The sequence below is a fragment of the Natrix helvetica genome, assembly GCF_964273705.1.
Source record: "Natrix helvetica genome assembly, chromosome: 2".
Taxonomy (NCBI): Eukaryota; Metazoa; Chordata; class Lepidosauria; order Squamata; family Natricidae; genus Natrix; species Natrix helvetica.
In genome coordinates this window covers 233058462-233074425 of record NC_138552.1, presented here as the reverse complement: position 1 = coordinate 233074425, position 15964 = coordinate 233058462, and the positions used below count along the sequence as shown (strand labels likewise).

Sequence of the window (15964 nt, the reverse complement as noted above, 5' to 3'; positions counted from 1 at the left end):
ATGCTAATATGGAGAATGACAAGTAAATATTGGGAATTATTTTTGTGGGTAGAAGCTCTATCAGACAAGCTATCTTTTCGAATATCAATGAAAAGTAGAAAATTGGGTGTTCCATCAGGATGTTCTGCTATACTGTATGTCAAACTCAAGGCCCGGGGGCCGGAAACAGTGAAGGATTGGCCTGCAGTGCCTCTGCCAATGAAAACTGAGATAGGGAGGGCTGCATGCGGCCGTCTCGAGCTTCATTTTTTCTGGCAGAGGGTTGCAGAAGGTCATTGCAGCCGAAACGGAGCTCAGGAGCCCATTTTTGCTCAGGCCACCAAAGGCATGAATGACATTGAGCTGGCCACAATCACCCTGGCTACGACCACCCTGGCTACGACCCCCAAGGTCAGAGGGCCACAACTCCCTCTGACACCCCTGTCTTAGACCATACAACAAAACCATTTTGTTTTAAGAAAACAGAAATTAACATTCATATTAATATTGTGAACCATTGATACTTCTCAAATCTAGTGACTCAAAGTAGGGTGAGATAATATCCTAAAAGGTGGAAAAAATGATAAGTAAAAATCAATAGAAAGTTATCATATTCAAATTAACCAAATTTAACAATGCATAGAATGTAGCTTTATATAGCCTTGCAAACAGTATTTATGTTCATACAAGCTATTTCAGTCTTTTAGATCCATATTCTGAATTGAATTTTAATATAAATTGGTCCTAGGACTGTCCTTGTCTCTACAGGTAAGTAAGTAATTACAAGTAGGACCTAACTGCATAGGCATCAATATATTTAGTTGCAACTTATATTACCTGTGTAATGTAGAAAGATCCCTGATCCTGGATTAAGTCTGCCAGATTTGTCACATTCCAAATATGAATTAGTTCCTAGATGACAAAAAAAAGTCCATTTCATTCTGATCATTAAAAGTAGCACATTAAAAGTAGCACATTAGGAAACATAATATCAGAGACAGAGTCCTAATGGTAAAAAGGGAACTATTAATAAAGGAGTAAAAGATTACTTTTAATAGAGGTTTGTAGTGACAGGAACAAATTATACTGAATATCTAAAAGCAGTCTAATTACTGAAGCCGTAGCTTTCCATCGACTCTTGAGTGCTGATGACAGCATTATTCATCAAGCTAGTAGCACCTGACTTGACAGATGGTGTTAGCATTATCCCACAGTAGTGTTTTAATCTATCTCTTTGGTTATCAGCAATAATTGTTGGGTGCAAATAGAGAGGTTACAAAACCCTCCTCCATCCAGAGCAAATATTCTACTCACTTAGGCTTTAGGTGTCATATGTCTCGCTTTAATAAATTTCTTATTAAGTTCTTTCTTCGGTTGAATTAATGTTTATTCCCCAACGATCATGGAATAATTACAAATTCTCTTGATTTTTAAGCTACCCCATTTTTAGCTTATGAAAAGATGCATGTTTGCAAGAAAAGTAGATCTGGCCTTAAAGGTGCCTATCTAATTTTATTATAGTAAAATAATTAGAAAAACATGCAGCGCCATTTGAATGTCAGTTTCAGCATTACGTAGCATGAACAATCTGAAATTGCAGAATAACAGAGTTGGAAGGGATCTTGAAGGTCTTCTAGTCCAACCGCTTGGTCAAGTAGGAGACCCTATAAAACTCCAGACAAATGGATGTCCAATCTCTTCTTAAAAACCTCAAGGAATATCTGAGCAAGGAACTTTAGTTTGCCAAGATCTTTTCCAACATTTAACTAAAATCTGTTGTGTACAGAAATTATTTGCTGTGATATCGTTATAAAAATAGCTAATATAAAATGGCATAATCTTATGGATTCCCTGGGTTGCTTCAATTATTACAGATTTTTTACAGCGAAGTATTCAGTATTGAAATAATAAAAACTATGATAATGTTGAAGAATAGATCAAGAACCACTGGTTTGTGTTCTAAATAATGTATTTTAAGGAAGACAGATGACTTTTTTTCCTATACCCTCCTCTCTCTAGCAGCTACTTGTGCTCTCCAAAACTTACTTTAGAGAGTCAAAGGAAATTTTCTGAACAATTTGAAATAGGGCAACCGTTAAAAGAAAAAGAAATCATTCTAATTTCTGCTGATCTTCTCCTGATTTCCAGCAATTCATTGTCTTAACAATAGTTTCTCACAGATCTGTGGTTTGTTTGTAAATGTATACTAACTGTCTCTGGCAGTTTCATTGCTGCCATTATGCAGATAGATAGATGATGATAGATAGATAGATAGATAGATAGATAGATAGATAGATAGATAGATAGATAGATGATAGATAGATAGATAAATAAATAGATAAATAGAAGCATAATGCTAGTCGTAGCAGCTCTGCTCTGCCCTCAACCAGCTCACAAAATTCCAGAAAATTTAACAATAGATTTTCTTAAATCAGTACAAGCCAGCTCGAGCATACCTCTGTCATGGACTGACCCACATAGTTGAAAAGGATCCCTATTCCATTCATAATTTTTTTCTGTAGGAGAGAAGAATCTCCTTCCATAAACTTAACTGATTTCATTCATCTTAGAATCCACTTCATTATTTATAGAAAAGGAAGAGCTGAATGATGCATGGCTGTTGACCTATCCTGACTACGAGCACGAACTCCCAAAGCCGATTCCCTGAAGATGGCTTGATCAGAATGAAGACGATGCACACCACCATTTTCAAATACATAGTACCAGACAGTCAAACTTTTGGAGTTTTCTCCATTTCTGTCTGAAGAAAGTGCAAGGCAGTCTTAAGAGGATCTGAATTATCACAGACTCAGCTGCACAGACCTGCTTAAAACCCTGGTCCAAAAGAAAAGAAATTTGTATGGGAGAGCCATTCAAGAGGTTCTTCCTTTAGAACTTCCAGTTGTGGCAAGACGACTTTGGCTCAAAGATCTAATTGCCCTCTAGCAGCTTTCAGTCCATCAACCATAGATGAAATTTTATCAACTATAGTGTTTTTCATAATAAACTAATGTTGAAATATGCAATTATTATAAATTCCACTCCTACCTGGATGGTTGCTTCCAAACTGTATAGAAGCCCATTGCACTACACTTGTTATTTGTAATAGTTTTATCTTTTTCTCATGCTATTTACTATAACACTTCTGAGTGCAATTATTCAGGGATTGAATTGAGATTCGATCTGTCTGCCAGTGCCAGTTCCACTCTGTTGAATCTGACTACCTGAGTCATTCCATTACAGTCCATTTCTCAGTTGTATCACCATCTGAGATAAACAGGCAGTATTCAGAGATCATTTTATTGGCTATGGTAGCCATTCTCAGAACAGCTCACTAGGTACCCAGGCAAACTACTTCTTAAATGCTCAGATTTTTATCATTTGAATAACTTTTACCTAATCTTCCATGATTCACCCTGTTTTACATTGCAAATTTTATTCCTCTTGAATTTTACCTCCCTCTTTAATATCACAGTCTGGGGGTGCATAGGTTAGTGGAAGTAATGTCTTCTACAAATGGACCCAAAAAGAAGTTGAGGAATACCAAATCTCACTTAGTAGCTTTCTAAAATATAAAGATGTGCAGACCAGTGATTAAAATAGGAAGTTAGTCATGTGATTATACTCTCTTGAAGTATCCTACTACATCAGTAGCATTTCCTCTTTTGTAAAAAAACTAAATGAACTGGAGTTTTAACTGTTTTTGAGTAACTTTACATTCTAATATATTTGTTGTCCTGGAATATTACTATGTTGTTAGTAAATAATTTTATCTTCACAGTTGTATGATCTTTATAATCAACCTTCAGTCTCTAAGATCACTCCCTGGGTGGCAACAATACTATTCTAAAAAAGACCAGATTTCAGATGAGCTCTAAAGATTTGAGATCATTAAACTATCAATGTGTATAATATGATTCATGCCTGATAGTCTTTTCTTCTCTTTTCAGGATTGGGAGACAAGTAAACTCTGATTTATGCAGCAAGGCCTCATTTTAAAATTAGAAGTAAGGGAGAAGAGGAGAAAGAGAAAATGACTTCTGCAAGGAATAGCATTCAACCTGTGTCTTCATTATTTTTGTAATATCAAAAAAGTGAAACAAGCTCTAACTTGGAACATCAAGAACAGAAAAGCCAAAAACCTTGTGATAGGAACCATAAATGCACTTTATTGGAGTTTTATTGGTTTTCAAATGTCATCGCTTCCAAGCCCTGTTTCTGTATCTAACACAGACGGACTCCTTAGACTTTTATGAGATAATTTTGGACTGGAATGCTTTATTAGACTTGGAGGTGGGGAAGGGTTCAGATTGTATGTGGTGTCTCACTGAGAACTGCAGATATAGCAATACCTTTTTTTCCTTACTGTAATTTAGTATTGTTAACTAAGCTAGCATTTTTTTAATAACACACTTGGGGATCATGTACTGAATTATGTTTCCAAATGTTGTGTCCCACCCCACCCCAAGATTTCTATAATTGCCTTTCAGGTGTGGAATCCTGAATCTTTATGGACCGACTTTTCTTCTATGCATAGTTATTGTTCAAGAATATTGTGCTCAAAAGTTTGCTTGTGTGTGTCATTTGAGTAACCATTATTCCCTTTTATTCAATATAAAAACTACTAGAACATTCTATTGCCTAATACAAGTCAAAATTAAAGCAAAAGAAAAATATGTTGATACGCCACTTTTCCCCTCTTGAACCTATAGCCTAAAAATGCTAAGAAAGATACTTTATTACCATTTTAATATTTGAAACAGCTGCCTTCGAGTATGTTGGATGTATAGAACATCTTCATTTAATAAGAGTAAAGCAAAATAATGACAGTCATTTAAGAGATACAGGTTTTGTTTGCTGAATCATGAAATATGAACGTGCACCTTTAAAATTACATTGAAGGCACCCACCTTTAAACACACTATGGGTTATACTGTAGTTAAAGGTGAGTGTTGAGTGTAATTTTAAACTAAGGTTCCTAGTAATAGGGTTAGGATAACTGATTTCGATCATGATTCCATTTGTCATCTAAATGTGATTGGGGCTAGCCTGTCTTATATTCTTTTTCTGCCCTCTGAATATAAAACCAATGAAAGACATTGCCACAAATGGGGCTACTCCTCCACTGATCCCAGCTCCATTTTCACCCCCAATGTACCTTCAGGGAAGAACCAATAAAATGGATCCCGTAAGATGGAACATTAGGCTGTTTTACCTTTCTCTGAACTCATTATAAATTACTGTGTCTTCCTTCAAATGCAGTGACCAGAACTAGACCAATAAAGCAGAAATATTATTTTCCGTAACCAGGAAACTATAGCTCGATTAATAGCTCTCCACTGCATTAGCCTGCTACTGCTACTGATCGTATAACAGATGTTTAAATAATTCCTCTTAGGAAAATTTAGGATTCAATTAGGCTGAATGTGCACAACTGGTCTTCAGAACAGTGACCTTCTGCCTCAGAATTGTAGTCAGACAATATATTTAGAGGCAGTCAATCAGTGCAGAGGCTGCAGACAGGAAAAAGAGGAAGAGATAAATCATGCCAAGTTTCCTAAAAAAATCAAGTAACGGGCATTTACATTTCATTCTAATTTACCTATATTTTTTCTCCCCATTCATGACGAACATTTAAACCCTATTCTCCAAAGGCACAGAATTTATTTATGTATTTGATTTCTATTCCACCAGTCTACTTAATTTGAGAACACCATTGATTAATGATCAAGAAAATGTAGACCAAGACTGTGCAAAGCATTTGAAAAGTGTGAATTTGCCAAGCGCATTGGTATGCATAACCGAGGAAGGCCCAAGAAGCAACTGTGCCAAGCCTTCCAGAAGATGCAGGTGCTTCCCATTTTGAAGTGAGATGCTTTGCTTACATTTTGCAGAGAGCTTCCTTTGAATGTTTTGCACAGCCTTATCTAAACATAAATAAACAAATAAAATTCAGACCTATACATTAACACCAGGGTAATCATTCATTCATTAATAAAAGCCTAGTGAATCCTCCCCTACAAAGTTAGCATTGAACAAATGGGACATCTTAAGAAAGGTATCTACTGCAACCTGGCATGCTCAAGCAGGTTTATAAAGATACAAGTTGGCTTTTGATAATCTTAAGCCATTTACAGTTCTAAAGGTCAGTAATACTCATTTAAATCATGCCTATTAGGCAATTGGCGTGCAGATCCTTCAATATGGCATCACATAATACTTGCAGTTGGCACCAGCTGAAGTAGGTACTACAAGTCGCTCCACATGCAATTTTCAGATTTGTTTCAAATATAGTTCCATTTAGAGTACATTGCAGCAGTCCACACAAAATTTGATCTAGGCATGGATAATTATCACTAAATCTGAGCAGAAATAGTTGCAACTCACATACTACCTCTGATTGTACAAAAGTGGTCCTTGCTGTAAAAATCCCAAAACAGCTAAAGATTGATGAGGTGATCATCTGGATCATCCAGATGATAAACCTTTGACTCCATCCAAAACAGGTTGACTCTTCAGTTTCCTATTAACCAACAGGAAACTTCCACTTTTCCTGAATTAAGTTTCACCTTGTTCTCTTTCATCCTGCCCATTAATGGAGGAGGAGGAGGAGGAGGCATATGAAACCGTTTCAGATTTCTCCTTACATTTTCCAGGACATATAAATATACTGTAGTTCCACGCACTCCTGGGGGATGTTTACGGTATAGTACATTTACTTAGAAGAAAATGCCATAGTTTAAAAAGGATAATTCTGCTAAATGTGTAAGGATCTTTGATCATGGAGCAGAGACATATGTTGACCTAATAATGTCCCACAATGCTTAATTGAGCCTACACCCTGGCAATATGCATAGGATTGCATTTTTCAATGTACATACAGAAATGACTTCAATTATTCCCCTACTCTTTGGAAAAACCATTCAGTGCTTCAAGATCAGAAGTTGCAATTCTAAGCCTAGGTTTATATTTGTGTTTCAGTCAGCTTAATTGCCAGTGGAAAAGTTTTCCTAGTAAATAATCTGTCATGCATGCTGAATACTAACCAGCATCTATGATATCTAACCAATGGCTGTTTAAACTTGTCAATATAGTAAACACTATTTATCGTTTCGAGCCAGAGCAAATTGCTGCTTTGTTTGCAGAGAAACCCTGGGTGAAAAGAGTGCTGAGATGAGCAAGGATTATAAAGGTCACACTCACTTTTCCCTTCTGAGATTCTGAAAGCAAAAAGTGAATGCATGTGACTATAATTTCAAACTAATATATTGAAATCATTAATAAATATCTAATTACTCTAGCTTATAAGTAAGTGTGTGTGTGTGTATATATATATATATGAAAGAGCTATTCGTTTGCTTGTTTGCTTCTGTTTCAAAATATGCCTTTGCTAAATCATAAATGGAGGTTATATTTCTAGCAGAAATATTTTTTCAAAAAGAAAAACATCCTCCTTTGGTTCTGTGTAAAGAATTTAAAAGAATTGGTGAACTGTGCAGGTTTTGTATCCCAAGATTCCATTGTTATTATTGTTATTATCTTCATGTAATATTGATATTATCCTCATCATTATAGTTATATCAATGTTAATATTATTATAGAATGTTCTTAATTTTTCAAGTGTTGTGGAAATATTAATTTTACAAATCATTCATATTTGAAATGATTTATATATTGGGAAGAATCTCAAATTCCAAAATTACAAAGATACGTTTTATGAATTATACTTTTGATATCTTAGCCAAATACTATTCTGCACCTGGATCTGCCAAAATGTGCCTTGTGGAGTATGTTATATTTATTCCTTGTCACAATTTTATAGCATTTAATATTGTTTTCTTTCCTGAGATAATGAGCTGATTACCTTATGTTCTTCCCAAATTCCCATCTTAGACTGTGCTATAATTACTTTTATGTCTGAAAAATACTTAATTTTACATTTTAAAATCAGCATTGATTCCATCTCCCATGTTCAAATGAAGAATTCAAAAATAGTTCAAATTCATTCTCAGTTAAATTTAGTAAACACTGTGATACATCTAATGAAGCTACTCCTGGAACCAAAGTAATTTCACAAATATATTTGGTAGTGTGAGTGTGAGTAATCCTGTGCATAGTAGCTACTCCTCAATTAGTGACTATTCTCAAATATGGCTGTAGTAAACAGTAATAAAAAACAATCATTTTCTCAAAATGTGTACATTTCCAGCCAAATTTCATGGCCTCACAAAAAACACACCTTCAGTGTGAAACTGATTAAGGTGTGGTCAGTTTCACGCAGCCGCTGAAAGGGAACAGAGCTTCTGATTAACGAATGAAGGTCGCAGCCAAGGTTGTTCATTTGTTGTTAACACTTTTTAGGAAAGTGTTGAACTGCAGAGAAAAGCAGCTCAGGAAGAGATAATAGGATTGTGCAATCTCACTATGGGGGTGGGGGCGAGGGATGAACCAAAAAAGAAAAAAGGGTCAGGTACAGAATTGGAGAATTCTCCAGGGTATACTGCAGGAAGGGCCACTGATGGGATATTATCATGTCCTGATTGGTCCAGAGACTGAGTGGTATTTTTCTGCAGCCACACCTTTCCTTCTCTTGGCTCCAGTTTTCCTCTAAGTCTGGTCCATAGAACACTGTTTTTCCTTGGCTCCTTAGATCCTGAGAATTGGAAAAATATAATTTGGTGTGTTTAATTCGTTTAATTGGCAATCTCAAATTCCAAATGCTGTTAACTGGCTATGGGCTACTTTTAGGGGCTGTTTAACACTGCCACCTTGCAGGTCCTTAGAAGACCGGTCCGGCAGCAATTTTCCAGCTCCCCTGGCACAAGGAGCCTAAAAAGTCCCCGTTCAACAGGGGGTGACAGGCTTCGAGAACGACAGCCTAATGGGGATTTGCATCTCCCCAGCCAGCCATGGCCCATTCAGCAGGAAATGCTGGCACTGATTAAAGTGAACCACACCATCCAGAGGAGCAGCGAGTGGCCGATGGCCATTTTGGGGAAGCCACAAGGAGCAAACAGCGGCCGGTGGCCATTTTGGGTGAGGCCACGAGGTGCTACCATTCTGCAGCATGACCAGTGAGGCTTCCAAGGCTCCAGATGACCAGAGGTGCTCCAGGAGCCAGCTGCTGTTCCTTGTTACAGTCACAACACCTGGGTGGTTGTCAGAGAGCTGAGCAGCATCGGAAGCAAAGGGGCATTCTCCAAGTGAATACTCGCCTGGCGAATACTCCCAAGGCAGGGTCCAACAAGATGGCGGCTGCCAGGCTACTTGAGTCCTGGGGGAAGAGGGACTCCAAGGTTATATACCAGGGCCAAAGCCACCAAGGCCTTGGCTGCTCAGCGCCCTTCCAGGGCTATGGTTAGAGATGATCAGTGAGACAGAAGAGGGTGGCATGGGCAGAAAGGCAGAAGGAGATGCAGGGCGGTAGGCCTAACTCTCTCCCACAGGTCAAGATCACCAACTAGGAATTCTAGCCCTGTCTCTTCCCCCCCTCCCTTCATCCCCTGTTAGGTCCCACAGGTTTGCTCAGCATGAGATTTCTCCATCCCTATCCCCCTATCCCTATTAGGGATTTTTGGAGGTTGTTAAAAAGCAATGGTCTCGACATGGGGCTTTTCCCAACCCGGGCAGCAACAACCATCGGTTTTATAACATGGATCAGAGGTTTTCCCAGGCCCTTCAGGTCCCAGCTATAGATGCCCCGGTAGCGGCCCTGACAATCTCTTCTGCCTTACTCTCGCCAATAAGCTTAAGGCCGAGGATAAGAGGGCCGAGCTTATATTGCACAAGGCTTTCCAGACATCTGCGTGGGCCATTAAATCAGCAGCGATGGCCTCATTTTTAAACCACCCTACTGTGGTTGCGTCAATTGAAAGGCCACATCCCCCGAGGGCGCTTGTCTGTTGAAGGATGTCAGCAAAATCATAACTGCGCCGTTTAACTGGAGCCAAGAGAAGAAGTGGCATGGCTACAGAAAAATACCACTCAGTCTCTGGACCAATCAGGATGTGATAATATTCCCATCAGTGGCCCCTCCTGCAGTATCTTGAGAAACAAAGTTCAGGTAAGAATCAACATTTGTTTCATCTAAAGGAGATGGCGGCAACCAGTGATCTTCAGTCTCTCCTGCACAAAGGTATTTACTTTGCAACCATTTTGCTGAATGACAAAGATGATAGAACAAATTGCAATTGCTAAGCAAGGAGAGGGTGCAGTTATCATTTTCAGTCAGCAGCTGGAATTGCACAAGTGAAGCATTTTTAAAAGACATCTAAAATCCTGGTTATGAACTTAGTATTTTCAGTGTATTCAACAGAGTCTCTGCTTGATTCTTCCTTCCCTCCTCTTTTCTACCTTTTTTCCTGCCAAACAATTGACAGTTCCAGCTTTCAGAAGACTCCGTACCCAAAGTCTTGTTGCATATCTTCTATTGGAAGAGCTTGTCAAAATCAAACCCCCAAAGACGAGTCACAAAAATACTCATTTCATTAGGACAGGCTTTTCCACGTACAGGTGGTCCTCGACTTACGAGTTCGCTTAGTCACTGTTTGAGTTACAACGTCACTGAAAAAGTGAATTATGACTATTTTTCACACTTATGACCAGTGCAGTATCCCCATGGTCACATGATCAAAATTCTGATGCTTGACAACCGACTCATAATTATGATGGTTGCAGTGTCCAAAGGTCATGTGATATTTTGTGACCTCCCGACAAGCAAAGTTAATGGGGGAAACCAGATTCAACCATGTCACTTCACTAACTTAACAACTGCACTGAGTCATTTAACAACTGTGCAATAAAGGTTTTAAAATGAGACAGATTTCTCACTTAACCACATAGCTTTTGGGCTCAGCCGAGGTCATAAGTTGAGGAGTACCTGTATTGGAGCCTGTGGGGATACCCTAGGCAGTTTACAACAATAAAAAAAGTATAAATAAAACTAATAAAATAATAGAACAATAAAATAAATAAAAAATAAATCAATAAGAAAGATGGACTGGTGGAGAGCAGAAAGCAAGTTGGGGGGGGGGGGGAGGTAGAGTCTACCATCAACCCAGCAGCAACTTCCAGCATGGAATCTCTTCATGCTCCTGCAGCAGATAAGAGGATAGGTATAGATCTGACCCTAGACGGTAGAATGTTCCAAAAGGCTTACAACACAATTTCCATTGGCAATGCCACAGCTAAACACAAGAGAGCTCTGACATAATGGCTTGAATTGTTAGGAAGTGTTGGGCAGAGTTTCATCATTAGTTACAGCTTCACATGAAGTTCTTTGCAGTACAGAGTCCAGCTGCCTAGTCCAAGTTGTGGTTAGCTTCCTTCCTTATATCTGCAGGCCTTGTTCTGCTTCAACAAAAGCCACTCACATGGTATCTTTTGCCGTTAGAGCATAGTTCATAGCTTTATCCTTTCTTTCCCTTTCTAATAGCTTCACCACGATGGCCCGAAGGACACGTTCTAAGCATATCATTTAGGGGGGGGGGGGTCTGCTTTTTTATACTTCCCTGGAAATGAATACAGATGTTCCTTTTTTTTCATAGCAACTTTTATTTTTGACGTTGAAATGGAGCCCAATTTAGCAAAGCTCCATCTAACAGTTAAAATTAAAAGTTTCCCTTTCATTCCTTGCTGGGGTTTGCTTACAACTTTGATTGTCCTCATTTTTTAGTAGACAACTATCCTGCTTCAGTGTTGAATAAATACAAATCAGTAATTAAGCTTCCCTCCATTGAGTAACCAGAAACCGATAGTAGGTTAGTTTTTCTGATATGGGAAAAGGGAATCTGACAAAACCTCAGGTTGTGTAGGAAGGAAGCTGCAAAACAGGCTGAAGACCCTAGGCCCTTTTCCAGCTCCTCTCTATGCTTCCAACCCAATGGAAATATATCTCATTGCTTCCAATGGAGATAAATTATTTAAAAACCACCTCCAGAAGAAAACATTTTCCATTTTCCATTCCAACCTGCACACTTAAAACATTTCCAAAGGGCTTCCGTTGTGATGCCTGATGCCAATCAAAAAGCAATTAACTAGTCTGCAGTTATTCCTAACGAAGGATTTCAAAATTGATTCTCTTAAAAGAAATTTAGATTTAAAATGAGACATCATTGGTCCCTCTGTGCTGAAATAGAAAGTACGGTGAATCTGTTACAAAAATAAAACTGAATTGGATCTGAAGACACGGGACAGCACTGAGCCAATGAAACTGCAATGAATGAGAGCAGCTAGTTCACAGAGGTTATCCAAACTAATGATTATTAGTATCACCCAGCCATTGTATATCCCAGAATGAAGAAGCTTAGATAAACAATGTTACCATGTGGTCCCAGAGCTGTAACAGAAATATGTTTTGTACCTCTGTAGGTTTCTGCTTTAATGTAAAGGCAGCACAACTGCAGACTAAACAGGGAACTTTCAGTTTCCTCATTGATAATTCAGCAGAAGAATGAAAAGTCTCATCAAAGCTACAACTCTAATGTCTAGGCTCTTTTTTTTCATCCCAGTCCATTTTCTTTAGATTCTAGGAAGCATATATTTGGCAAGAACGGGCTTTTTTGGGGGGGGGGGGCGTCATTTACTGGTACTTGAACTCTAGATGTAAATGGAGATGTCAGTCTTTGTTGGCGCTCAGTTGCTTCTCCAAGTGGCTAATCAAACTATGGTACCATGAGTGACTGGATACAAAAATAGACTGAAGAAGAGGTGAGAGAAAAGGTGCCTTCCTTTTCTAAGTTGTTTCCAAATGACTAATTTTGTTTTCAAAAATAACCCAGAACTAAAATAATTATGTGTATGCAGTTATATCTTCCAATGGACCAGTGGTATACAAATATATAATAACTTTTCCATCCAGTTGTCAGGCAGTTTACAATACATTTAATACTTAGAAGCTATATATTGGTTATTGAATTAATCAATTCCTGAAATCAGACAATACACTGAACCATAATCTACAGCAACCAGGTAGAGGGACAATGCAGGGGCAGTTTATATTCTATTCAGGACTTATCAGAGCTACATAGGCAGTGATCTTTTAAATTGAATTAAAATCCTCTTCCGGAAATTGAACTTGGAGACAATTGTCCTTTAGACAACTACAGAGTATACCAGTGATAGCAAACCTTTTTTGGCTTGCGTGCCATAGGGGAGGAGCACAGGGGGGGTCGTGCATTGCATAATGCAATGCGCAACCCCCCCCAGTGTACATGCACGCATGAGAGGTGTTCCCCCCTTTTTCCCATGTTTTTTCACCCTCCCCAGGCTCCAGAGGCTTTATAGGAGCCTGGGGAGGTCAGAAACAGCCTCCACGCCCCCCTCAGAGGCCCTTCGGAGGCTTCAGGGACCTTCAGGAGTCTTCCCTGAGGCTGCTGAAGGGCAAAAAATGACCCCCCGATAAAACCAGAAGTCACTTCCGGTTTGCTTGGAGGGTTGGTTTAAGCCCTCCGGAGGCTTCAGGGACTTTCAGAAGGCTTCCCCGAAGCCTACGGAGGACTAAAAACCACCCTACGAGCAATCCGGAAGCCTTAAACCAACCTTCTGGACGTGACTTTCTGTTTGCTCATAGGGTCCTTTTTATTCCTCCGGAGGCTTCAGGGAAGCCTCCTGAAGGTCCCTGAAGCCTCTGGAGGGCTTAAACCAATCCTCCGAGCAAACCGGAAGTCCATTCCTGAACTTACTGTTTGCCCACAGGGCCAGTTTTTTGCGCTCCGGAGGCTTCAGGGAAGCTCCTAAAGCTCCAGTGGGGGAGGCTCTTTTCGCCCTCCCCAGGCTCCTATAAAGCCTCTGGAGCCTGGGGAGGGTGAAAAATGCCTTTTAAAAAAGGCATGCACACGCTGGCCAGCTGACAGGGCAATGCCTCACGTGCCCTGACAAATGGCTCCGCGTGCCTCCTGTGGCACGCATGCCACAGGTTCACCATCCCGGGAGTATACAGTGCATAAACTTTAGGAGCCATCCAAATCCTGGTCCAGCAAAAATGGAGGAAGAATGCATAAATCTATATTTAGAATGATATATGCTGTCCACTGTCCATTAACCTCCCTCTCTGGTTTCAGAGCTTAGGAAAAAAAGTGGACTATGACTAATGTAAAGGCTGGTACCCAAGAAGAGATCCCAGTTTCTGCCCAACTAACAGCAGCAGTGCAAGTAGGAGGCACACCTTGTGTGAGCGATGTTTCAGGAAATTGTGTTGGTGCTTTCCACTCATTATGTCGGTGTAACGAGGCTGAATGAGGAACGGCAGCAGAAGATGCAAGAATCAGAAATGCTAGCAGGTGATCATGCTGTTTTGATACTGCCTGTTTTTTCTTTTTCACTCAGGTTTCCTATAACAGGATGGGAGATGGTTATGGAGAAAAGATCTATTCTATTTTCTGGGCCGGCTGATTGATTCTGGGGTCCAGTGCTTGTTAGTCATCCATCCAATTAGACCAGAGTTGCACACAGTTCAAGAACACAATTGGGAAGAGAAAGTCTTTGGAACTACTGAAAATTGCCTTATAACAGAGGAACCCTTTCAAACATTAACTCAGTGCTTCTCAATTATTTTCTGTCATGCCCCCCCTAGGAAGAAGAAAACATTTCGCGCGCCCCGCGCGACTGTAAATAGTATCATTTGTCTATAAAATTGTTATAAGTACACCTCTGCATAACACTGTATCCTTATTAACGTATAAGAGAATAAAAAAAGAAAGAAATGTGGATCAATTTACAACAAAGAATAGCTTTATTAACTGTAGCAGAAAAGATTTAAAGGAGCACAGGATTTAAAGGAACACAATATTAAAAAAAACTTTAACCTGCAAAACAAAAATATATAAAATAATTTGAGCTGAGTCCCCCCTTTAAGGAGCCTCGCGCCCCCCCTGGGGGGCCTGCCCCACTATTTGAGAAGCACTGCATTAACTACACAGTTTTCGAATGAAAGTGCAGTGGTAAAACTATTTGTACTCTGATTTTTTTTGGTGGCATGCATGCCAACTGTGTGCAAGGAAGGGGATAGAAACATTGGGGGGGGAGTTATAATTAAATGACATACTGGTTAGTAATTAAAATAAATTTAATTCAGTGGACTTTGGATACAATGGAAACATTTTAGTTCTGATTTTACACCCATCCTGTTAAAATTTTATTGCAAATGAAGCCATTTGTATTAATTATAGATGATTGTGTTAATAGTAAAATGATGTAAATTGATGCAAAAGATAAAATCAGTTTCAATAGACCTACAGATATCCCCTTCTTTTGAATTGTCCATTAACTTGAGATTTTACTGGTATAGATCAAGAAAAGGTTCGACAATCCAGGATAGAATTAGGACTCTTGTCTTGGGTAGGGGGTTGGACTAGAAGATCTCCAAGGTCCCTTCCAGTCCTGATTTAATGTTCTATATATATATTCACTACATTTTTGATTATTATGTAATGTCTCCTATACTGTATAATAACCAGCAGCAGAAATGGAAAGAACTTCTTCTGAATAAGCTCTATTCAAATGACTGGGACCTCTACAAATTGCAATCTTCTGAGACTTACATTCCTTTTATTCCTATATAGAAAAAAACTCCACTTGGAATGATTTTATATTTTTTCCTTTTGAATTCCTACGAGAATATTTACTAGGATCATTGTTCAAGCAGGCTGAATTTCCCCAAAAGAACTTTAGCTCACTGGAACTGCAATTCCCTTCCATAATGCAGTACAAGCTCCTGCTGACATGCTACCCTTGATACTGTTTTGTTGCCAATTTTACAAATACACTCATATGTATTCAGATCCATGCAAATGAAAGAAAGTTGTGATGTTATTAAGTTGGAGTTCTTGACGCAAGCAAAATTCAGGACATCGAAAGTCTCTCTACTTCCACCTCTTACTTCTCTTCTTCACAGGACATTATTAGAAAATGGAGAAATGAGAAAAGGGATTAGGTTGAAAGATGAGAAAGAGGTTTCATGGTGTTGCAGCTTAAACTGTTTTTAAAT

The 15964-nt window shown here is 39.0% G+C and overlaps 1 protein-coding gene and 1 long non-coding RNA gene across 2 annotated transcripts in view; one reads left to right on the top strand and one right to left on the bottom strand.

Annotated features, from left to right (window-relative positions):
- Positions 1 to 5172, top strand: part of KIF6 (kinesin family member 6) — a 144310-nt gene extending 139138 nt beyond the window's left edge. Inside the window, exon 22 of the mRNA XM_081940835.1 lies at positions 3930 to 5172. Within this exon, the coding sequence (XP_081796961.1) occupies positions 3930 to 3946 (17 nt within the window). The 3' untranslated portion in view covers positions 3947 to 5172. The remainder of the gene's footprint in view (positions 1 to 3929) is intronic.
- Positions 1 to 15964, bottom strand: part of LOC309385989 — a 60598-nt gene that overhangs the window by 16215 nt on the left and 28419 nt on the right. The window contains exon 2 of the long non-coding RNA XR_014174323.1: positions 817 to 891. This is a non-coding gene — a long non-coding RNA (uncharacterized lncRNA). The remainder of the gene's footprint in view (positions 1 to 816; positions 892 to 15964) is intronic.